Below are 25,287 nucleotides of genomic sequence, written 5' to 3'. Positions count from 1 at the left end.
CACCCCTTTTGGGTTTTTTGGTGCAAGTCTGTGTGTGGACACTCGTTTCAGAATAAAAGTATCCTATTTTGATGTAGAATAAATCAATTGCTTAACAATTTCAGCTAATCTGAATCTGAAATAAGCGTCCACACACAGACTTGCACTGAAATAATAAAATAACTGATTTAGTCATTTCAGTGCAAATTAACGGTGGAGACCATCCCTTCGGAGTGAAAATCTCATTGAAAGTCAATGGGATTTGTGCTTTTAAATCATTGACACTTTAAAAAATCCCATCTTAAATTAGTAAAGAAAAAGAAAACAAAAACACTAATACATCTCTCCCAAATTTTAGACATCTGAAATGTCCTATAGTGGAAGCTAAGTGTTACTATACAAAACATGATTCGACGCTACACCGAGGAGATAACTTTTAGGTAAACTTCTCTATTCAATAATTATGGAAAAGTCCTACAGAACTCAGTTGATAATTATCAACACTTTATAGAATATTTAGACCAGCCTTTAGAATTGTACAACTTGGATTGTAACTGTCTGTTGAATTCTGTAGATTGGCTCACAAATTCTATCCAAATGATCTCATTCTCTATTATATTATTGGGGGCGTTTTAGAGTAATATCCATGAATCCTTTTAATTTTTACCTATTGGTTTTATCCCTGACTTTTCCATAAGGGCTTTCAGTATGAACTGGCTTTCCTTTTGTTTTAGAAGACAGCAGAAATGCAACTTGTCAGTTATTTGGCACATTTTGTCCCTTTAGTAAAGGGTTGGAGTTTCGTAATTGGCCTTCCTAGTTTGCTCTGACAAGACAGCAGATTGGGAATGGCCTGGAATAGTCTTGCAGTAAAAAAAAAAAAAAATCAAAGCCACCATATCCAGTCTGAGTGAACAAAAATAACCTTCCAACTGCACTTCAGTGTAATGCTTGAGCCGTAATTTTATTTTGCCTGAAAGGATTTTTTTGTTGTGTATTGAGAACAGCCTTATTCTGACTGAACTTTCCAGCCAGCTATCTGAATGATGATGATAATGTTTTTTTTTTAAAAAGTCCTTTCAGTTGACAGGCTGGTGAGGGTGGTGTGATACTGTGACCTGCCAACAACAATTCAGTCTTGTGTTTCATTTAGGAAAGGCTATTTGCATATTCTCTATTCACTTTATTTGCTCAAACACGATTGAAAAGGCAAAGTTCTCAGCCATTGAGACTGAAGAATAAGCTGTCTGAGCACTTAGCGCTGTACTTTAACACTTTGAAAACTTTACTTATTTTGCCAAGAAGAGATCTGAGCAAGCAGAATGCTTTAGAGACCATGAAAAACATCTAGGGGCTGCCTTTTGCAGCAGGAAAAGGGAAGATCTTTTATGTGAGATGTAGCCTAGTTATAGAGACTCTTCTGAACAAAGAAATAATGGAAGAAATATATAAGCTGCAAAATGAACTAAAAGTGTACTTGTGTGTGTGCTCACATATAGGTTATGAGGAAAATTTACCAAACCTAATATGAATAGAAAAGTTCTCATGATTATTTTGAAATATCAATTAAAACACGAGAGAGACAAATGGGTGAGGTTGTATCGTTTATTGGACCAACTTCTGCTGGTGAAAGAAGTTGGTCCAATAAAAATATTACCTCATTCACCTTACCTCCTTTGTAAAGCACTTTGAAGATCTATTGTCTCATTCTCTCATGTATTTGTAGAATAAGGAAATCGGGGGGGTGGGGGGAGATGATCATCTGCAGGTCTCACATTAGTATCCATTTATTAAGTTAACACTCCATTCATAACACATATTTCCTTCTGCCATTTTTCATAAATGGTCAAAAATATATACAGCATAATCAATTCAAATATAAAATAATAATAAATAAGAGTAGTACAGACAACGATGGCCTTATAATAAGGGAAATGTTAAGACTGAATGCTTACAAAGTTTTTATGTGACTTCCATTAATTTAATAAATGGATGTTTTTCATATTTATCATTTCTAATAGTGACAGGTTTTTCCATAGGCATATGATTTATTAAGCCACTTATTAATAGGGTTGTTACTTTGAGGTTTCTATCAGTGATTATAGAACTCTGCTAGGTTGAAAAACAGTGTTGTAAAAAGGAGTATGAGCAATCATTATCTAAATCAGCTGCATAACCTAAAAGTGCTAATCCTGATGTTTAGATTAATATGGGATTGTAAAATAGGGGAAGAATGAAATGACACCAAGGACCCAATCCAGTACACACTGAAGTCAGTAGGTGTCTTTCTGCTGACTACGACAAGCTTAAGATCAGTCCCCTGGAGTCTAGTATCACTTTATTGTTGGGACAAGATACTTATCCCCATAGGTTTGAGTGAGACAATTTAAATTTAAATTTCAAAGCAAAGTTGGTGTTCTGCATACAATTTGGTATGGCATAATAAGGTGGGATGTACATAAGAGAAGCCCAGTTAGTATATTTATGTATTTCTGTCAAAAAGTTTTGTTTGACTGGAGACATTTAAAAAATATTTTCACTTACCAATATAACTGTTTTCTGTCTGGAGAATTATGACTTGAGCCAAAGCCCAATGAAGACGTTTGGCGGCTTTCCATTGACCTCTGGGCTTTGCATCAGGCCCTTAATGAGGAACAGTCAGCACAAAATGTAGAGGTTACATTCTTTGTATTTGTGGACTGTATTAAGATAAATTCTAGCTCATTTAACATGCTTAGGCCTCAGTAAGTATTCATCATATTTGTATTAAAGCAGAAGTTAGGACCAGAATTTTAAAGGTATTTAGGAGCAGTCAATGGGATTTAGACGCCTACGTGCCTACATCCCTTCTGAAAATGAGATTTAGGCTCCTAAATCATTTAGGTATTGCAATGTTGAGCCCCACAATGCCTAAATACCTTTAAAAATCTGGGCCTTAGCACCTGCCTGAGGTGCTGAGCATCTGCAACTCCCATTGACTTCAGCTGGAGTTTTGGGTGCTCGGCACCTCCGAAAATAAGGCCTTTGTCTTCTCCATACTTCAATTTCACATTATTTACTTCATTTACATTATTGGTACTTGAAACACCCTTTGAGGTCTGAAGCTAAGTGCTCTTAGAGAAAATGATTATTATTTATGTGTTACTTGCCGTGCTTTCAAACCCCTTGAAGTCCTGCAAAAGAATATGTCCTCTCTGAGGGTGCCCACAGATAGCCTAAACATTTTTCAGTATCTGTATGTAAACCTCCTTCTGGATTTAGAAGTTGGCAAGTCTGCAGCTACTGTAACAGAGAGCGAGAGGGCTAGTGCTGTTCCCTAGATCCATGGTTCTCAAACTAGGGTCACTGCTTGTTCAGGGAAAGCCCCCAGTGGGCCGGGCTAGTTTATTTACCTGCCGCGTCCGCAGGTTCGGCCGATCGCGGCTCCCACTGGTCGCGGTTTGCTGCTCCAGGCCAATGGGGGCTGCAGGAAGGGTGGCCAGCGTGTCCCTTGGCCCGTGCCGCTTCCTGCAGCCCCCATTGGCCTGGAGCGGCGAACCGCGGCAGATGGGAGACACGATCGGCCAAACCTGCGGACGTGGCAGGTACACAAACCAGCCCGGCCCGCCAGGGGCTTTCCCTGAACAGGCGGCGGCCCTAGTTTGAGAACCACTGCCCTAGATCACTGATCCAAGAAAGGAACTTGGCTTCCTCTAAAGCTACAATAAGCATTAGTCTACTCTGCAAATTGTCTGGCAGGGAGTGACGTGAACACCATTCAAATTGCATAGTGGTTATGTCATCTCTGCAGTGCAATCACTCTCCATCTGCCTTGACAGTAGGAAACCCAAACCCAATTTTCTTCCCTGGCACCGTGTTGCATTTCTTCTAATGCTGTTCCACCAAAAGTCAGTTCTTGCAGTGTATCTACCATCAAGTGTGTGGAACAGAATATCTGTTTTGCTTAATCACTTTGTGTTTGGGCAGTGTCGTATTTCGGTGAAGAAAGGTTGATGTTATGATTAAGGCAATGGGTGAGGATTGAAAAAGTCAGAGTTAAATTCCTGGTTTTGCTAGAGACTTCTAATGTGACATTGGCCAAATGACTTGCCCTTTCTGTATGTTGGTTACCATTTGTGAAATGAGGGTGATAATTCTTTTCTCCCACCCTTTGTCTGTTTGGCTTGTTAAGGTCAGGTCTGTATTAGAAGCTTTTGCTGGTATAGCAATGTTGGATAGAGTTTGGGGGGAGAGATTGGGAGCACAACAATCTTATAGTGGTAAAAGCCCTAGTGTAGATTCAGCCATATGGGCAATAAAGTGATTTTGCAGATATAGCTTATTTTGCTCAGGTAACAAATATAAGCTATTCTGGCAAAAGCACTTTCTGCTGGTATAAGCTACATCTATACTAGGAGGATTTGCTGGTATAGCTACACTCTGCCTCAGTTTCCCCTCTTAGAAACCCAATAACTCCACTCAAGGCCCTCCTGATTCAATAATACCCTGCTTGGGGTTGGTTTATTATCAAACCTCATGCAAAATAGTCCATAACAAACATCCCAAATAAACAAAAGCTTCTCTGATTTTTGGGTTTCCTCTGAAGCCTGCAGTCAGAGTCCTGTTCCCAGTACTCTCAGGACTACCTTTCAGGCACTGTCTCTCTCTGTGGCAGAAGCACCAGCCCTCTTCCTGGATCTGGGTTGTGAGTTAGTCTGCTGTAGGGCCTTAGCCGGTTTCTCTCTCTACTGTCCCCACTTATTCTCTAAGCTCAGAGGGTTGGCAACTTTCTCCTACTGGTAGCTACACTGCCAGGAGAGGGAGGAGGCAACCTTTGTGCTGATCCCCTTCTCTCAGCTCATCCTCAATTGGCTGGTGAGAGGAAAACCTTGCCCCTCCCACTCTGCAAGGCTCCTGGCCTCGGGCCCATTAAGAAATAGTAATGGGATTTCCCCCTGGACTCTATTTACTGCTGGGATCACTTCCTCTCTCCCAAGTCCTTGTATATATAATCCGACCTTTCAGATGCTTAAAGGGCCATGCTGTGTGAAGGGTTGGGCTGACCACTAGGCACTTCTACCCTTCTAAAAGGCAGAACACTTCACCACAAAGTGGCAGGGGATTTCTAATAATAAAGTCTAAAGCCCTTTCTGGCTCTGTTTAGGCAATACCAAGTACTGCAAGCTGCGGGTGAGCTGCCCAGACAGTAAATGAGAGTGCTCTCTTCAAGAGGTACCAGTAAATACGTATATTTACCCATAAATATATTCACCCATAAAGCCCTGCTGGAAAAGATGGGGACCACGTATTATTGGAAAGTAAATTTCTTTTTAAACGGATACAAGTTTAAAAATCTATATTTATACCTCTCCTTTGAGCTACTGCTCTCATGGAATGCCCCACATGCTGCCTTTGTCTGCCTCTCTGACTATGAAGATTCTGCTGTGCAAGCCAACACCTCAATTAGGAAAAAGCAACTGTCTCATACTATTGGAGTAGCCTTTCCTAGAGTTGGGTTTGACCCTGAGGACACCTGATAAATATATTTTTAACTAGCTTTAAGAGCATCTGCCATTTTAAGGCCAGTTTGAAATAAGGGACCAGATCCTTAGCTTATTTAAATGAACATTTAAATCATTTAAATCACTAGAGTGATCGGTCCCAAAGGTCTTTGAAAATAAAATTTTCGACTTACATCGTTGTTGCCAAGGCAGTTCTTTAAGTTTGATTGCACAGTAGCTATATTTGAGTCAAATCAGTGACCGTTGACTCAAATTTTTGCATCCATTTGTTACCATTATGTCTCTACCACTCTGCCTCCATAAATAGAGACTCTTACTGTAGAATTCTTCAGAGAAGTAACATTAATGAATTTGAAAAGCTTTTGTAGAGATTTTATTGCTGACTAGCGTACCCTTGACAAAAAGCCACTCTGGCTAAAACAATGTTTATCTGCAGCCCTTTGAACGTAATAACTGTGTTGGCAATAGTCTGCGTAAGTAGGTTTGTTCTTGAAGCATTTTATTAAGATATTTTTTGAATAAGTTTTTAGTTTGTGTTCATTCTTTCAACATACAAAAACTCCACTGATTTACTTAGTGTCAGAAGCTTCAGTTTGTCTTCATTTTCTGGTCGTTACTTAGCAAAAGAGGGTCCTCCCTTCTGTCTTCTAAAAACTCTGTATTTATTGTTACAGATTTACAACCAAAAACCTTTGTCCTCATTTCATATGGCCAGGAGTAACAAAGCTTTCAAAATCTATTTCACATACATTTGTGTCAGAATCATTAAGCAATCAATGTTGCGTGTTGTCTAGACTTAAGCATGGTGTTATAAGTCACTGAAAACTGTACTGAAATAGAGCAATCTGCCTTCATGAACTAAAATATTTGGTACATCAAGGGTTACTTTCTGAGTAGTGGTGATGTCTCTAATGCAGACTAAGCTGATATTAGCCTAGCTTAACTACTTTCCACAGTTTGCAGATGGGGAGAGGGTGAGACATTCTGGAGTTAGCAGCAGTTCCCTAACAAGTATTTCTGCCCAAGCTCTTGGCATATTTATTCTCAACAATGAGCTAATTGGATCAAAGGCAAAATATATGTTCTGAGAGCCTAACCAGTTTACCCCAGCACTGAAAGTCTGTTTATCTTGGACTTGCATAGAGGTAGGACTTAGTTGCAGAATCTGTTGATTGCTTCAGTACTCAAGTGTTGTAATTTCTGCCCCACTGCAGAACAGAGCAAGGACTCTTGCATCGGCGGTAGGTCTCTTATAAAAGGAGGAAAGCTTTAGCTAGTTAGCTGCTGCGAAATCGCACAAGCAGTAGGCTCTCTAAGTGGCTCCAGAAAGGTAGGGCATACATTTTACTTCCTTCTAGGCACATCCCGCTTGAGGAAAGGCAGGGCACAAGCTGAGCAAAAAGAAGGACTGCATAATATTGAATGGAAGCTTATATATAATGTAACTCAAGATTTCTTTTCACTGTGAAAGAATAATTTCCAATGCATTTCTGTTAATTTTTACTTGGGGGTGGGAGGGAGGAACCCTTTTAAAACCTTTATACGATAGCTTTATAAGGATGAAATATTAGCCACAAAAATTGTTTGTGGGTTGTGTTCCTGTTTTTTCAGATGTCTTCTAACAGTCATAAAGGGGGGAAGGGGATCTAGTACTTGCTGTGATGAAGGCTCAAATTCCTGAAGGTGGTAATTCCACAGGTGGCTGAAGATGTAAATATGGCTATGCAAAGGGGTGAGAAGCTCAGCTGCAAAAACAATGGGAGTTTTATCAAGTTTAAGGCATTTGCTCTTCATGTAAGAGTTGTCTAGTTGTGATTCTAAAATCCGTCTGCATAAAATGGTTCAGGCTATTGCTAGAGCTCTAGATTGCCCAGCAAGGCTTTTGAATGAGTTGTATTGGGACTAGGTATATAAAAGTTGTCGGTTCCCCTCCCCAGAGTAAGCAGGCTGTGCAGAATTCTTCTGAAACAGCTTTTCTGAGACGTGTTTGTCAGGCTGAGATGATAGAAGCCTCCTGATGTAGGTAAGGTTTTCTTCTGCTTACCCAGAGTATTTGATCAGTGCAGACTTCGTAATGCTAATCGTGTCACTTTGAGAGGGAACCCAGCCCACGATGACTGAACTCTACTACTCTGATTTTATTCAGCCCTTAGGCAAAAACACATAGAAATCAGTTGGAGTTTTCCTGGGTAATGACAGTGTAAAAAAACTTAAGCAAGGATCTCAAGTTTTGGACCTAGCATCTTGCGTTCTGTTTTTAACCATGGTTCTTGCTTGGCATTAAGCATGATTTTAAAAAAAAAAAAATAGTACCAGAGACTGGCTAACTATTTAAATAGCATTTTATGAGACGTGTCCAACTTAGCTTCAAAACCCACTTCTTGCCTATGTGTGAGGGGACTGTTGCCCCCTTACTAACACTCAGTGGGGGTTTTGGTTGGCTAGCTCCTAGCACTAAAAGGGGAAGGGTTGATGGCAAATCAGAGCCTGAGACTGACAGTCCCCAGGAACAATGGGGAGAGGCCAATGCTCCAGATCAGCCTGATTGACAGGGCGGGCAGGCTAATCAGAGAGTCAGGAGGCCAGAGGGGTCCTGTCCTCCGTGTGAACTGGAATTGCCTGGGTCAGACAGAGTGGGGCCGAGCTAAGGAGAGAGCAGGGGCCTGAGCTAAGCTGCTGGAAGCAGAGCTGCAACCCAAAAGCCAGAGCACAGCCCAGACCTGCCCTGGGAGGAGAGCTGCAGCAACCGGAGCCAGAGGGGCCAGACAAGCAGCCCAGGGAGCAGGTCAGAGCTGGGAGCAACATCACAGAAGCAGCCTGCAGAGCAGACCTGTCCTGGGGGCAGAGCTGCAGCAACCAGAGCCAGAGAGGCCAGAGAAGCAGCCCAGGGAGCTGAAGGCAGAGCAGCAGCAGCAGCCGTGCTGAGGCAGAGTGGAGCTGGAGCTGGAGCAGTCCGGAGCTGGGTGCCGTGAGCAGCTGGGGAGAGTGAGGGGGACCCTGGGCAGTGGGCCCAGCACAGGGAGACTCCTCAGCCAAGAGGCCTTGCAGGCCAGACTTGAAGGGGGGAATCATAACCCCGACCGGGTGGGGGTGACACTGGGAAGAAGGGTCCTGCCACCTAGAGCCTGAGAGCGTGTGGCTACCACCAGAGCAAGTGTTCAACCCACAGCATCTCTGCAGCAGAACTAGGGCCTGAGAAGGAGCCTGGGACCTACAAGGAACAGACTGTGACCTGCCCTGATGTTCCAGAGACACTGTTTGTAATGTTCCCTGCCACAGAGCAGGGTGATGTGTTTTCCTTTAACCTTTCCCATTTTTCCTTATTCTTTTTTAAAATTAATAGTTAATTAAACAACTTGTATTTGCTTTACATTGTATGAAATGATCAGTGGGTCAGGGAGGTGCCCAGTGCAGAGGGAGGTGCCCAGTGCAGAGAGAGTACCCTGGAGTGGGGGCACCCTAGCCCCTGTCCTGGGTGACCACAGCAGGGTTGGGGGTCGAGCCCCCCAGGAATCCTGGGCCCAGCCTTGTCAGGGTTTACGAGTACTCTGCCAGACAGGAGAGTGGAAGGGGAGCCCTCCAGGGCAGGGAGGCCTCTGGGTAAAGGAAGTGGGAGTGAGGACTCTGATCCTTTCGCTAGCCCACTTCACCGGGGTAGTGCAGAAGCCAGGAAAGTTCCCCACAATACCGGAACCATTCCCCCGCTTACATATGGGAAAGTGTGTGTGCGCGCATGCTCCTAGACCTATCCCTCCCCCAAGAAGTCCCAGGATATCTTCCCTGTGTAGTGTGGACCAGTGGTTTTCAAACTTGGGCCACTGCTTGTTCAGGGAAAGCCCTTAGCGGGCCGGGCTGGTTTGTTTACCTGTCGTGTCCGCAGGTTCGGCCGATCGCGGCTCCCACTGGCCGCGGTTCACTGCTCCAGGCCAATGGGCACTTGTTTGCAAATTGATGCCTAATTACAGAACTTTTGCTGTATCGGAGGGCACAGTGGAATTAGTGGATGGATTCAGTAGAATTGCTGAGTCATTACAGAAGTTTTACTTTTAAAAAAAACCTAGTAATGACAGCAATAAACTGTTCCCATGTTAAAGCATTTGACATGTCAGCCGTGGAGAACCTTTTAATGTATTCTTGTGTTAGCACTAGCACATCTGTTTTTAATTTGTTAATAATTCCTGCGTAGTAAAAGCTGTGCATTGATCTTAATGCTAACAAGTAGAGGTGTCTGGCTAATGGATCAGAAAGGAAGATCTGACCCTCCATCCTTAGCTCATGCAATTGTAGATGAAGAGCTATAATATCAAGAGTTTTAGCAGCCTGCAAATCACAAAGGGCCTGACTTTCAGATGTGCTCAGCACACATACTGCCCCAGCTGAAGTTGGTGGGAGCTACAGGTGCTCCTAAGGCCCAGATCCTCAAAGGTAGTTAGGTGCCTAACTCACATTAAAGACATCTGGAGGTAGGTGTCTGGACCCAAGTCATTTTTAAAACTCCCAGAAGGCAACACTAAATTAAGACTTGACTGAATAAGGGCTTCCTCCAAACATCCGTCCAGTCATTGGGTTTTCAATCAGGTGTTTTATGTAAGCGGGAGCATGGTCCCGCTATTGTGGGGAACTTTCCTGGCTTCTGCACTACCCCGGTGAAGTGGGCTAGCGAAAGGATCTGAGTCCTCGCTCCCACTTCCTTTACCCAGATGCCTCCCTGCCCTTGAGAACTCCCCTTCCACTCTCCTGTCTGGCAGAGTCCTCATAAACCCCAACAAGGCTGGGCCCAGGATTCCTGGGGGGTTCAACCCCCAACCCTGTTGTGGTCACCTAGGTCAGGGGCTAGGGTGTCCCCGCTCCAGGGTACTCTCTCTGCACTGGGCACCTCCCTAACCCACTGATCATTTCATACAATTTAATGGAAATACAAGTTGTTTAATTAACAATTAATTTTAAAAAAGAATAAGGAAAAATGGGAAAGGTTAAAGGAAAACACATCACCCCGCTCTGTGGCAGGGAACATCACAAACAGTGTCTCTGGAACATCAGGGCAGTTCACAGTCTGTTCCTTGTAGGTCCCAGGCTCCTTCTCAGGCCCTGGCTGTGCTGCAGGGACGCTGTGGGTTGGACACTTGCTCTGGCGGTGGCCACACGCTCTCAGGCTCTAGGTGGCAGGACCCTTCTTCCCAGTGTTGCCCCTGCCCTGACAGGGTTACGATCCCCCTCCAAGTTTGGCCTGCAAGGCCTCTTGGCTGAGGCGTCTCCCTGTGCTGGGCCCACTGCCCAGGGTCGTCCTCACTCTCCCCAGCTGCTCACGGCACCCAGCTCCGGACTGCTCCAGCTCCAGCTCCAGCTCCACTCTGCCTCAGCACGGCTGCTGCTGCTGCTCTGCCTTCAGCTCCCTGGGCTGCTTCTCTGGCCTCTCTGGCTCTGGTTGCTGCAGCTCTCCTCCCAGGGCAGGTCTGCTCTCTCTGGGCTGTGCTCTGGCTTTGGGGCTGCAGCTCTGCTCCCAGCAACTTAGCTCAGGCCCCTGCTCTCTCCTTAGCTCGGCCCCACTCTGTCTGATTCAGGCCATTCCAGTTCACTCGGAGGACAGGACCCCTCTGGCCTCCTGACTCTCTGATTTGCCTGCCCGCCCTGTCAATCAGGCTGACCTGGAGCATTGGCCTCTCCCCATTGTTCCTGGGGACTGTCAGTCTCAGGCTCCTGATTTGCCATCGACCCTTCCCCTTTTAGTGCTGGGAGGTAGCCAACCAAAACACCCCCACTGACTGTTAGTAAGGGGGCAACAGTCCCCTTACATTTAGGCTAATAAAAAGAATTTTGAAGAAAAAGATAAGTAGGAAAATATCGTACAAATTTTGCACCATTCTTTTCCGTCTTTTGCTTTGCTAGATCAATTCTAGGTATACTGTTGAGCTTCCCGTTTAATAGTATAGAGGGCATGTACATTTGAGTTTGCCTGGTCACTGTCTCTCTCAGGGCAGTACAGCCTCAGACCTCCTTTACACGGTCCTAAATATAAACTTCCATCTCAAGCCATACAACTGGAAAACATGATCCAAAAGGTGTGGTGGTTTTTTTTTTTTTTTTTTTTTATAAACTCCACTTGCCCCCAAGCCCAGTAAAATGTAGCCACAAACAGAACTTTACAGAAGACCTGGCAAACTAAGCTGGAGTCTTTAGGGGGTAAAGCCTTGGTTTAGCTTTTGCTTCCATACTGATCAATACCCAACTACATTTATGTGCATAACATGTGAGGTGCAGCTATGTAAAATGCATGCCTTGAACTTCAAACCTACTTCAACTGAAACACTTCATGCCTCTGCAAACCTCAGCCCATGTTCAGGATAGTTGGGGCAGCATGTTGAGTGTATTGACACAGCTGAGCCAATAGTGAATCTCCTCCCTCGCTTCTCCTGCAAAAGACAGGCCTCACTCCCCAAACAAGCTCGAGGAAAACCACAAGGTAGAAGAGGCAGTCTGTTTTGGAGAGGGGTGATTGGTGGGTTTGGGAGGGACTGGGTCCGGGGATACCTTCAAGCAAGCTGCAGAGATCAGGTCACTTACAACCTTTGCAATTCAAATTACAGAGTGTAGTTAGCAGACGCCTTTATAAAGTGAATGCTGAAAGGTTTGGCCAGGCTTAATATGAATGAAGAGACAGACTAACAAAAGAGGGCTTGTATAGGGAAGGGACAATACCCTAGATACTGCTGAATTATTACAGCTACAAAAATCCTTGTTTTCTTACAACAACATCATCATCAAAATGAATAATAATAGTATAGTAAAAATTGGCCCAAGCAGCAGAGTTCAGATCTGGATCCGAACTTCATCAGTGTGCCAGTCCTGAGGCATGGTCCAGGCCCACCCCTAATAATACAATACCATAGTTCTGCTTTGTCTCCAAAGCCCTGGGCAAATATCGGCTACGATTTTCATGAGCGATGCCAGGCGTACAGTCCCATTTCTTGAAGACTGCAAAATCAGATAACAGATCTCTAGCTGGTATGTAACCTTCAAATACATTGGGAGGGAGGCTTAAACGTTTTACAGGCCAAAGTTGAATGCTGACTCGCCACGTGCCATTAAGCTATGTGTACCTGCATCTTACTCTGCCTGTTAAACCTAGCTGTTACGGGTGTGTGTGCACCTTTTTCCTCTCAATTTACTGCTTCTTTTTATACTCTGTCCCAGGTAACTATGGGTATGTATGTATTCAAGCTATTTATAGAGTGCCTGTCACCAATCATCTATGAATCGTACAGTAGAAAATGTCATCACTCAAAAAACCCAAGTCCTAAGAAGGTTGGAAAGGAAAAGGAGGAAGGCAGGCTTATGAAAATACATGGGATGTGCAGCACCCATGGCACTTGTGGTATGAACTCCACCGAATATAGAGCTGAGAGAGTTCTCCCTGTGTTGGACTAAGGGCTTGGTTTTCTGCTGCCTTACACCTGTACAAAGTGGGGAATCAGAATGATAGTCTTTTACACCCACCCTGCACAGGAGTAAGGGAGCACACAAGGTGCAGGACAGCGAAAAATCAGGCTTGAGACTTTTTAGGCCCTGTCAATAAAACTTTGATGCATTCACTCTGCAGCCCGTGGTAACAAGTGTTTAATGGGCTTGTCTGCAGTTAGATGAGACGATCACTGACCCCTCCATCAAAGAGACAGGGCTCAGTGACGCATTTGGGAAACAGCACAGCACTGACCAGTAGAGTTTCTCCCACCAGTAGAATTCTTAAAATACTTGGTTACGCACCCACTTCACCTTCCTTATCCAGGCCAAAGGCAGGTCAATAGTTCAATTGAGCATACAAATCACATTTTCCTTCTAAGATGACTCACCAACTCCTCTGTGCGTCTGCTGTACTTGGTTGTGAGACAGGTATTTTTAGATTAATGTACGTCTATAGGCTACTTATTGATTGCGTTCAGGGAGAGGGGGAGAGAATGTGTTCATCGTGGGTTTTGAAATGAATAACTGAATATATATATAAAACGTAATGAGACAGATCCTCAGCTGGTGTAAATTGGCATTGCTCTGAGGTAAGTGAAGATACAGATCCTTAGCTGATGCAAATCGGGGTACTAGGATTCTCCCTGAAATGTTACAAGGGTCAAAACAGTAAGATTTCTATAGAGCCATTGAATGTTTTTAATCATTTAACATGGCAAATAATTGATATACTGTATTTGGTTTTTAGATGTGATTGGAAAACATCCTTGTAAGGTGGGTATAGTTATAGTGAGGTCTTCATGCTCTTTTCAGTACATTTGGGACTTATAGGATATTCAGATCTGTTGTTATTTGTTTCTGTATTGCGGAAATCTTTCAGTTTTATAAATGCATCTCTCAGTGCAGCTGGGTGGAGGGCAGTCCCATTCCTTATGGGTTGCTTAGAGATCCACATCTTTGGTTTATGTATTTCCTTTGGCATTGTCTCACCTTCTTAGCAAAATGTTTAAGGAGTGATCAGCACAGCTGGTGACGAGTTAACAAGCCATCTGTATTAACAGGGTGGCAATTTTAGTGTGGCTTATAATTGTTTACAACTGTTGTATTGTGCACTAAGGGCCTATTTTTTTTTATTTATTTATTTATTTATTTTTTTTCAAAGATGCGAAGCACCTCTAGCTTCTACTAACTGCAATAGGATTTGTGGTGGTCAGGGACTCTGAATATCAAGGCACAAGTGTTTTGGTTCTTGGGTCTGGGAAAATTGAGTGCTGTATAAATTAAATTAATTAATGCTTCATTGGAATAAAAATGTCTCCGGAGAGCACTTATCAGTATCGTGACCCCTATCTTCTCTGTGAAAAACTGCCATGTACAGAAATAGTATCTGTCAATAATTTTGTACATGAGGAAAATACATCCATATAATCTTCCTGATTCATTTCTCTTACATTCCTCTTCACTACAAGACAGTTTTTCCTCCATTTGGGGCCAAATCCTCCTTGCTTATCTCATCCAAATAGGCCCATTTACATCAGTGGGCCAAATTTTTTGATACTAGGGATTAATGTGGCCCGGTGGAACTAATCACATGATCTGTTTTCCTCCTCCTTCCAGAAGGTAACTAAAGGTCATGAGAAAATATTGAAGACTGACTCAATATGAACACTATTTACCTTATTCCTCTTTAGCAGCTCTCCTGCTCAAAGACGTTTGAACTGGATGGTAACCCCTTTTCCCCTAAAGTTAGGTCCTCATAGATCACCATTGCAGAACAATGCAAAGGATGCAATGTAGGATGCTGGGAACCATGGCAGTGGAGGGGAACAGTAACTGGCTGCTTCACCAAAGTTCCGGTTTTACATCTTGAGTTCCAAACATTCAGTTCAAGGTTCACTGAATTGAGATCCAGCTCTGCTGGCACAAAAGAGATTCATGCTAAAGAGGCTTATGTACTTGTTGAAAGCTAGTTCTTTAATAGTCCTCTAGGCCTGTAGCCAGCTTAACAGATTCAGCTGGTTTAATTTCTAAAGGGAAAAGGGTGGGTTGTTTTGTTTTGAGTACTGATAATTCAAAATAAAAAACGTACCTGCTTCTTGATATTTCAAAGCCATTCCAGCTGCTATGTCCATCTCCATTCTTGGTCACTATGGCTATATATTTTTTCCCCCCAGTTCTGTGTGAATCTGCAAAACGTGGTTCTAAATTCTCCCTTGGTCACATGTGGCAGCTTCTTACATTGTTTAAATCTTCGCTTACTGTATAGTAATCAAAACAAGCAACTTCCATTCTGAGCTTTATTTTCATTTTTATCCCGCTTTACTGTTTCCTAGAAATATCCCAGCTCCAGACTCAAGCAGCACTATTGCTTTCTTTTATGTACTGTAAGAACTATATTAGACTCTGATCTTGCAAAGATTTATGCATGCGCTTCATTTTATGTACTGTGAATGTTCGCATTGCAGTCAGTGAGACTACTCACAATGCATAAAATTAAGCACGTGTAAATTCTTTGCAGGAATGGGGCCCTAATTGTTATCCTCTGAAGCTGAGTGAACATAATTCCCAAAAGAATATTTAAAAAATATGGCTGAGTGTAGAAAAGCCGGAAGCAATTCCGTGGTGTGACGAGGTCCCCGGGGTGCAGCCTGGACTTTGGACCGCTGAGCCCTCCGGTCCCACCACTCTGGGCTGCCTCTCACACTGACAGGCACTGCACTTACACAGCCATCCACAGGCAGGGACATTCCCAACTCAGGCCTTGGCTACACTGGCGCTGTACAGCACTGCAACTTGCTGCGCTCAGGGGTGTGAAAACGCACCCCTCCCCCCGAGCGCAGCGCTGTAAAGCGCCAGTGTAATCAGCACCTGCAGCGCTGCACGCTCGCTCGCAGCGCTGCAAGCTACTCCCCCGGGAGTACTTACCTACGAAATAAAATTTAAATTTTAACTTCAACAGACTAAGCAAGATTTGAATCAAGCAGTAGCTCACCCTAACACATGATACAAGCAGATTACAGTTCCTCAATACAGACTGGACACCCTTCCACCCTGGGACCACTCTTCCCCAGTTCAATGTCCTTTTTCTTCCAGATGTTCTTCCAGGTGTTGAGATGGGTGCAGGGGGAGAAAAGGGGTCAGGTCAAGTGATGTCACTTTCCCTCTCTTATATTTTTTCCAGCTGCTAGAAAGCTCATTGCTGTGATGTGTGTTACATACGCCATGGGGGCAGACTGCCTGCTCAAAGAAGCCTCTGGTATAATGGATTGTATACTGATGAGCCATTAACGACCATCTGGCTGGTGATGGCTACTCCTTTGTTGTGACTGAAAGGCTAGCCGTGGGCGTTCCCAACCTCACAATATATTTCGGTAATACTCCTATAGCAATCCTTCATAACTTCACGTATAATGATAGTACCTACAATTTAACAGGATATTATTGATCAACAGATCACGACTTACAAAATGATACCTCACATGGTGTACTTTGTACAAAATGACAGGTTTCGGAGTAGCAGCCGTGTTAGTCTGTATCCGCAAAAAGAACAGGAGTACTTGTGGCACCTTAGAGACTAACAAATTTATTTGAGCATAAGCTTTCGTGGGCTACAGCCCACTTCTTCAGATGCATAGAATGGAACATATATATACACACACACACACACACACACACACACACAGAGAGAGAGCATGAAAAGGTGGGAGTTGTCTTACCAACTCTGAGAGGCCAATTAAGTAAGAGGAAAAAAACTTTTGAAGTGATAATCAAGATAGTCCAGTACAGACTGTCTACAGCCAAGCTCTAAGATACAATTGCATTTGCTCGAATCCCTCAGACAGAGACAAGCAACTACAAGATCTCTATCAAGCATTCTTAAAACTACAATACCCACCTGCTGAAGCAAATACTCATTAGCAACCACACACCACTGAACAAAAACGCTGACCCAGGAACCTATCCTTGCAACAAAGCCCGATGCCAACTCTGTCCACATATATATTCAAGTGACATCATCATAGGACCTAATCACATCAGGGGTTCGTTCACCTGCACATCTACCAATGTGATATATGCCATCATGTGCCAGCAATGCCCCTCTGCCATGTACATTGGCCAAACCGGACAGTCTCTACGCAAAAGAATAAACAGACACAAATCTGATGTCAGGAATCATAACATTCAAAAACCAGTAGGAGAACACTTTAGCCTGTCTGGTCACTCAGTAACAGACCTGAGGGTGGCAATTTTGCAACAGAAAAGCTTCAAAAACAGACTCCAATGAGAAACTGCTGAACTTGAATTGATATGCAAACTAGATACAATCATCTTAGGCTTGAATTGAGACTGGGAATGGCTGAGCCATTACAAACATTGAATCTATCTCCCCATGAAAGTATTCTCACACTTCTTATCAAACTGTCTGTTCTGGGCTATCTTGATTATCACTTCAAAAGTTTTTTTTCCTCTTACTTAATTGGCCTCTCAGAGTTGGTAAGACAACTCCCACCTTTTCATGCTCTCTGTATGTGTATATATATATATCCTCAATATATGTTCCATTCTATGCATCCGAAGAAGTGGGCTGTAGCCCACGAAAGCTTATGCTCAAATAAATTTGTTAGTCTCTAAGGTGCCACAAGTACTCCTGTTCTTTTTGTACAAAATATATCCAAATCATATCACAGTGGTGAATGTGGGGGTTCCAAGGTGCTACTTTGAGGTACAGAGTGTCCCAGAGGGACAAGCCATTAATCAGTCAAGATACAATTTACTAGTTGCCCAAATATGATATCTGACTAACCTTCGCTTTAGGTAACAATATGGATGTGTAGGTGGGCTCTAGTTGAGCATGCATGCAAAAAGGAACTTTTTTTTTTTCCATAGGTAGGTAACCAACTTTGATCTGTATGCCTGCTACTTATAATCACTTAAAATCGGTCTTTCTGTAGTTAATAAATGTTTTACATTTTACCTAAAACATTGTGTTTTGGTGGAAGTGCATGGGGAATCTTAGCTCAGATAACAAAGGCTGGTGAATGTCCACTTTCCTATGAAGAAGTGGCAAACTAACACTAGTCAGGCTTCTGACCAGTGCAAGACGGTACATTTATGGAGTGCAAGGCTGCGGGGAATTGGCTGGAGCCTCTCTATTGATGGTTCTTGAGTGGCTAGGAGTTTATTCATGTAACTGAGGCCTTGGCTCCACAAAGATTAAGTTTCTAGGGTCTCTATACGATGCATGGGGAAAGACAGGCCTAAGACTGGGATCTGCAAAAGCCAGCATGCTAGGCAGGGAGCCACCTAACCTAGCAAATGAGAGATGCTAGCAAAAGAGGTGTGTCCTAAGCCTTGTACCTCAGAATTAGGTGCCTACCTCCAGGCTGCAGGGAGGTGCTTGCGATCTCCAGTTGGGAGCCACTCTGCCAGGTTCAGAGGAAGGATTTGAAGAGGGTCCTCCCAGGAGACTGCTCTGACCAGTGGGCGATGGGATCGTCTGACGTGAGAGCTCCCCCAGTCTCTCCTGTTGCAGTTGTTCAGCTTTGGATAAGTACTTCAAGTCATTGGACCAGAGAAAAAGAGCGCAAGTGTAAGAATTACTCTATGGCCTGTTGATTAGGGCACCTACCCTAATGGGAGATGATAGAGGCAAATTTCCCTGCTCCAATGTCAGTTAAGACATGCTACTTTTCTTCCCTTCACAGGACTTGCTGGTTTTGTTACCTACTGTCTTGTTGCAGGTAATCCTTTTCAGTATCTTTAGTCTCTGGGGCGTTTTGCTACTGTGTATTACAATCGACATCTAAGTGTTGCCATAGATTTCCTCCTCCGTATTAATGGCATTACAAATGGTTCTGTGCCTACTGGAAAGTATTGTGTCATTTCCTTAACTGCTAGGGTTTTACATAAATCAAAATAAAGGATAAGGTTGCATCAGTTTTCAATTAGCTGCAAATAAAAATGTGGCATTTTGAATGCTCTGATGCCTCCCCATTTATTTCATATTAATTTTAATTAGAGGTGAGCCAAGGAGAACATGTTCAGATTCTGATTACGCTAGGTTTCAGGTATTGCATTTGAGGCCAAATCAGAACTGGGGTTCAGGTCCAGCTTTGATAGCTCTGAAATCTCACAAGTTATTGGCCGACAGTGGTGGGCATGCCAGGATATCAGCTATTCTGAGTTTTTGCCAGTTAGGGCTACAATCTTATGCGTGACTGGCCTGGTGAGACTTGAGCTGCATCCAGACCAGAATCTAGTTGGGATCTGAACCAAACTAAATCCACAGCAGCAGCTTCTGAACTGATAGACATTTAGTTCCCCTTACCTGAAATTTGTTAGAGGTTCACAATCAAAAGTCTATTTTGGACTGTCTAATTTTTAATTACAGCAATTATTACGAATTCATAGGCTGTAGTCTCCTAAGGTCCAGGTTCCTTCATCTGAGTTATTGTAAGTCAACAGTAGCTAAACCGCATTTAATGACACTAGTTGTTACTAGAATTGCTTTCCCATTGAGTACTTTCATTAGGCATGTACAATTATATTGTGCTGGCTACAGACACAATTTACAAATGTTTACTGTCAGTATTGTTACACAGCAACTCTTTCTGCTGTTATGAGTCTCAGAGAAATTAATATCAATACTAAGCAATGATAATAAGTCTTCAAATATATAATGAATACTTTTTAGCAGAATTTTTATACAATAGGGCAGCAGTGGAAATACACTCTGTCTTTATAGAAATGCTTTCAGAATTATGCCATTTTAAGATTTGGAAAAAGGACCCAGTGGTATCTGACAATTATTTCCACAGTGTGGTCTCTATTAATTGCTGTTCCTGAGAGCAGTGAGGCTTTAATACCAAATGACTAGCCTGCTGGGTCCCTGGAAAATATTAGTAAGTCAAATATTGCAAGAGATCTATCTTAGTCAGACTCTAAAAGCAACTTTCTCCCATTTGTTTTCTCATATGACACCAAAGTAAAGGGAGGCTTGCAAATTCCTCACTATAAATTACAGTAAGTATTCTAGTGTGTATGATACTGTGGACAAAATCATTAAAGGGTCATATAAATAACAATTCAACTACAACAAAGTTGATAACACACATTTCCATGGTTATGTCCTGTATATGGGGGGGCAGGGGTGTGCGTGGCTAGGTAAATAACACTCCACCCCCCTGCCTAAAGATTCCGGATCTGCTGCAAAGCCCAGTGAATTCTTTTAATTGATTTCATTGGGCTTTGAATCAGATCATGAGGAGTTAGCACAGTGCTGTGGCTCAAGGGAGCACTGGTTTTGAGAAGGGTCTCATGACTCCTGCATCTAGCGAGAACTGGAAGTATGAAGGAGCTGATCCAGTTGGTCTCTCAGAGAGGGTGGAGCTTGCATTGTGCTTTTGAATGCTGGCAGCTGGTTTGGAATGACTTTCCCATCTTGTAGGAGGTTGCCTGTCATTGCAGTGCTGCACTCTTAGCTGCTGCTCCTGAAGGGAAGGGAAGGAACAGACAGTCCCTGAATCAAAGGGTGTGTTCGCATGAGAATCTTAGAATCCCCACATGGACCAAGTAAGTAACTAAACTTTGATTCATTGCTTAGGCAGAGGAAGCCCCCCTTATCAAATGCTCAAACTAGGGAAAGTCTGCACTTGAATGCCTCAGATGCTGCTTTGCAAAAAAAAACCCTAGAAACCTCATTGGAGGCAAGAAATCTAGTAAACTGTTAGCGTAAGATAGTAAAGAAAAAGCCTTTTCTCTTTTTTGCAATACATAAACTTTTTTTGACCAGAAAAACTTGCGTTAATCCCTAGGAGATGATGTGGAATTCTTGTACTAAACACAGGATTGTGCTTGTTGTTCACAAACAGGGCTGGCTCTGGCTTTTTGGCCGCCCCAAGCAAAAAAACGGGGTGGCCAGAACGGCAAAGCAAAATAAAAACAACAAACCTGCGGTGCGGCCAGAGCGCAGATGCAGGGGGACCGGCTAGGGGGGGAGCAGGAGGGGGAGGGAGCAGGCGGGAGAGAGAGAGAAAGGGGCGGCCAGGACTACAGCAGGGGCGCTGCCATGCAGCCCCTCCCGCTGCGGCGCCTCCTGCCGTCTGCCGCGAGGCCTCCGCTCCGGTCGGCGGGGAGGGAAGGAAGAGGACTGCCCTGCAGGGCGCTCTGGTTCTCCGCGCCGCCGCCCCCTACAGGGCGGCCGGAGCGGAACAAGAACATAAAAAAACAAACAAAAAAGGCGGCCGTGCCGCCCTAGGATTGGGCAGAATGCTGCCGCCCCAAGCACCAGCTTGCTCAGCTGGTGCCTGGAGCCGGCCCTGTTCACAAATTCCGGGGCCAGGGGTGTTAAAAACAATAACTGGATAACTAGACATCTTCCTGTTGACTGTCAAATGTTACACAGTCTAATGGACATCATTTGAATTTCAATGATATACAGTATATTTTTAAATATTTGTCCTGAAGAAAAATGATAGTCGAAAGTACTCAGGTCTAAAATAAGATCTTCCAGCATTGCAACAGGTATTAATTAAACTAACTAGTAACTTTAATTTGCACTGATTTAAGTGTAAAGAAATATACATGCAGGAAGATTTTTCTTTCATTTGGGCCGGGGGCGGGGCAGGGCAGGGCAGGGAGGGCGAGCTGAAATTATCACAACAAATTCTGCTCATTGGACACTGGTGTGATTCTGCTGAGGTCAGTAGAATTGCAAACTCCACAATGTTACTCAACAATATAACCACAAGCCCAAATAATATTTTGTGGGCTTATGAGGTTGGGGCAATCAATATTTAGCAAAGGGGTATTAAGATGCAGCTTTAAAGATTCAAAAAGCTTATACTGTAGAATAATTTTTTCATTGAGTGACATACCTCTGCATCTCACCCTTTAGACTGAGATGTTTCGGGTCCAATAAGCATTGTTTCCCCATCTCTGTCAATTCAGATACAAATGAATAAAACAGTATTGTTGTCAAGGACACCCTTTATGGAGGAGGAGTATGTTGCTTCTGTAACAAATACTGTATGGCAAGGGGAGTTTGCCTTATTATGATTGAGGAGACAGTAGTGCCAAAGAATCTGGGCAAGTGTTGGGAATCTGTAAAGAGTGTAGCCTGAGGGTCATTCTATCCAAATTAATTGATTGATCGCCGTTAACTCATGCTATTAACTCAAAATTAATCATGATTAATTGCAGTTTTAATTGCACTGTTAAACAATAGACTACCAATTGAAATTTATTAAATATTTTGGATGTTTTTCTACTTTTTCAAATATATTGATTTCAATTACAACACAGAATACAAAGTGTACAGTGCTCGCTTTATATTATTTTTTATTACAAATATTTGGCACAGTAAAAATGATAAACAAAAGAAATTGTATTTTTCTATTCCCCTCATACAGGTACCGTAGTGCAATCTCTTTATCGTGAAAGTGCAATTTACAAATGTAGATTGGGGGGGGGGAGGTGTTATATAACTGCACTCAAAAACAAAACAATGTAAAACTTTAGCGCCTCTAGTCCACTCAGTCCTACTTCTTTGCTAAGACAAACAAGTTTGTTTACATTTACGGGAGATACTGCTGTTCTCACTTTCAGGTGACATTGTAAATAAGAAGCGAACAGAACAGGCATTGCAAGGTATTTACGTGCCAGATATGCTAAACATTCGTATGCCCCTTCCATGCTTCGGCCACCATTCCAAAGGACATGCTTCCATGCTGATGAGGCTCATTAAAAAAATAATGCATTAATTAAATTTGTAACTGAACTCCTTGGGGGAGAATTGTATGTCTCCTGCTCTATTTACCCACATTCTGCCATATATTTAGTGTTATGGCAATCTCAGATAATGACTAAGCACTTGTTGTTTGATTTAAGAACACTTTCACTGCAGATTTGACAAAACACAAAGAAGGTACCAATGTGATATTTCTAAAGATAGCTTCAGCATTTGACTCAAGGTTTAAGAATCTGAAGTGCCTTCCAAAATCTGAGAGGGACGAGGTGTGGAGCATGTTTTCAGGAGTCTTAAAAGAGCAACACTCCGATGCAGAAACTACAGAACCCGAACCACCACAAAAGAAAATCAACCTTCTGCTGTTGGCATCTGACTCAAATGATGAAAGAGAACATGCGTTGGTCTGCACTGCTTTGGGTGGTTGTTGAGAAGAACCTGTCATCAGCATGGACACATGTCCCCTCGACAGGGCTGGTTCCAGGCACCAGCCTGGCAAGCAGGTGCTTGGGGTGGCCACTCTGGAGAGGGGCGGCACGTCCAGCTATTCGGCGGCAATTCGGCGGACGGTCCCTCACTCCCGCTCGGAGCGAAGGACCTCCCGTCAAATTGCCACCGCAGATTGTGATTGCGGCTTTTTTGGGGGGGGGGGGGGGGGGCTGCTTGGGGCGGCCAAAACCCTGGAGCCGGCCCTGCCCCTTGATTGGTGATTAAAGCATGACGGGACATATGAATCACATCTGGCATGTAAATTTCTTGCAACGCCGGCTACAACAGTACCATGCGAATGCCTGTTCTCACTTTCAGGTGACGTAAACAAGAAGCAAGCAGGATTATCTCCTGCAAATGTAAACAGATTGGTTTGAGCAATTGGCTGAACAAGAAGTAGGACTTGTAGGCTCTAAAATTTTATGTTTTGAATGCAGGTTTTTTTTTAATATAATTCTACATTTGTAAGTTCAATTTTTATAATAAAGAGATTGCACTACTGTATTAGGTGAATTGAAAAATACTATTTCTTATTTTTTACATTGCAAATATTTATCAACATTAAATATAAAGTGAGCACTGTACACTTTGTATTCCATGTTGTAATTGAAATCAATATATTTGAAAAATGTAGAAAACATCAAAATATTTAAATGGTATTCTATTATAGTTTAACAGCGCAATGAATCACGATTAATTTTTTTATTATGAGATTAAAAGCAATTAATTTTTTTATCGCTTCACAGTGTTAATCCAAATAAGAGCTTACTTACATTTGCTAGTTCATAGCTATAATTAACAGTCTTTAGTGCACCTCAGAAAATTGGGCGTCTGATTTCAGATACTCTTTTGTGCTTGGATATAGATATGATGAGACGTTTTACATGGATGCTAGACATGCAAATTTTAGCCTCCTGAACTCTATGGGACTTCTGGCCTCCAGAACAGGGATTAAATCTATGACGTAACTATAGGAATATTGTCATCGTGTAACCAAATTGGACATTCAGTAAAATTTAAATTGCATCATGGACATACCATGGGACTGATTCTGCTCTCAAACTGGAGTTATACCCATTAACTCCATTGACTTCACTGGAGTTACAGTTTAGACCAGAGTAAGAATGACATACCTGATATTAAATATAAACTAATAGTGCAGTTATAGTCTACATTTTGATTAATAATGTATGTAAACTAGACGGCAGATCCTCTGGTCTGGCCAAGCTATGCTCAATACAAGATTGGAAATAGTGTGAAGCTATCTTTGTAGCCTCCAGGTGTGCGGTGGGGGAGCAATATTTGGTGGTCCAGAACCACAGTGTAAACTAGAGCAGTGTATGGGTTGCTCTAACTTATGCCAGCTACCTACAGCAACCGAGGGGAGATTCTGGGTGTTGGAGATCACTGTGGTATAGCATGATACTATCCAGTTGCAGTATAATTTTATATTTCCAGCACAGTATAAACTATTTTTAAAAAAATGCCTCAAATGGGCATACTTGTAGTAGCTTACTTTAAATTAAGCATTATAGTGATCTACCAACTGACGGCACTGTTGAGTACTAAGCTATTGTCCTGAGACAATAATCCGTGTGCGAATCCAGGTCCAGAAAAATCTCTGGGATTTACCTTTTTATAGACTGTATTTGTGACACTGGAAATGAGAATGATAAATTAGAGATTTAAAAATGTGAAGCATATTTGAGTGATTGTCAGAGTAATGTTGGCTCATTGATATAGTTTTGCTTTCATGTGGTGCTACTTTAAGATATGCTTACTGGAATTTTTTAGCCATAATTGATCTATTAAAGATGGTAATAGGGCATCTTTTATACAGTTAGCTGCATAAAATGGTTTAGAGGATTCAGCTAAGGTGTTCTTACCACAAGTGGAAATGGTGAATATTTTCAAAGTGACATGAATGGATTATCGCCCCTTATAAGAACTATAAAAGGGATTATCTCCCTGCCCTATTCAACAGCTTTTTCATGTACTGAGTTCAAGTACGGAACATTTGGAATATTCGAATAATCGAAGTGAGTATTAGTTATGACCAGAGCCTGGCAGGTAATTCAAGCCATTGAATCATCTATAGATGGAGAGTAAATGTAC

The 25,287-nt window shown here is 42.8% G+C and overlaps 1 protein-coding gene across 6 annotated transcripts in view; it reads left to right on the top strand.

Moving 5' to 3' along the window:
- ACSL6 (acyl-CoA synthetase long chain family member 6) overlaps positions 1-25,287 on the top strand; it is a 111,917-nt gene that overhangs the window by 20,037 nt on the left and 66,593 nt on the right. The window contains exon 1 of one of the 6 annotated variants that reach the window (XM_034778591.1): positions 20,230-20,510. The exons of 4 other annotated variants lie outside the window; for them this stretch is intronic. In XM_034778591.1, coding sequence (XP_034634482.1) covers positions 20,480-20,510 — 31 coding nt within the window. In that variant the 5' untranslated portion in view covers positions 20,230-20,479. Of the gene's footprint in view, positions 1-20,229; positions 20,511-25,287 lie in introns of those variants that run through there. One more of the 6 variants, XM_034778590.1, reaches the window with a different exon arrangement.

The sequence above is a fragment of the Trachemys scripta genome, chromosome 8, assembly GCF_013100865.1.
Source record: "Trachemys scripta elegans isolate TJP31775 chromosome 8, CAS_Tse_1.0, whole genome shotgun sequence".
NCBI classification, from domain to species: Eukaryota; Metazoa; Chordata; order Testudines; family Emydidae; genus Trachemys; species Trachemys scripta.
This window is presented reverse-complemented; position numbering and strand designations above follow the sequence as displayed.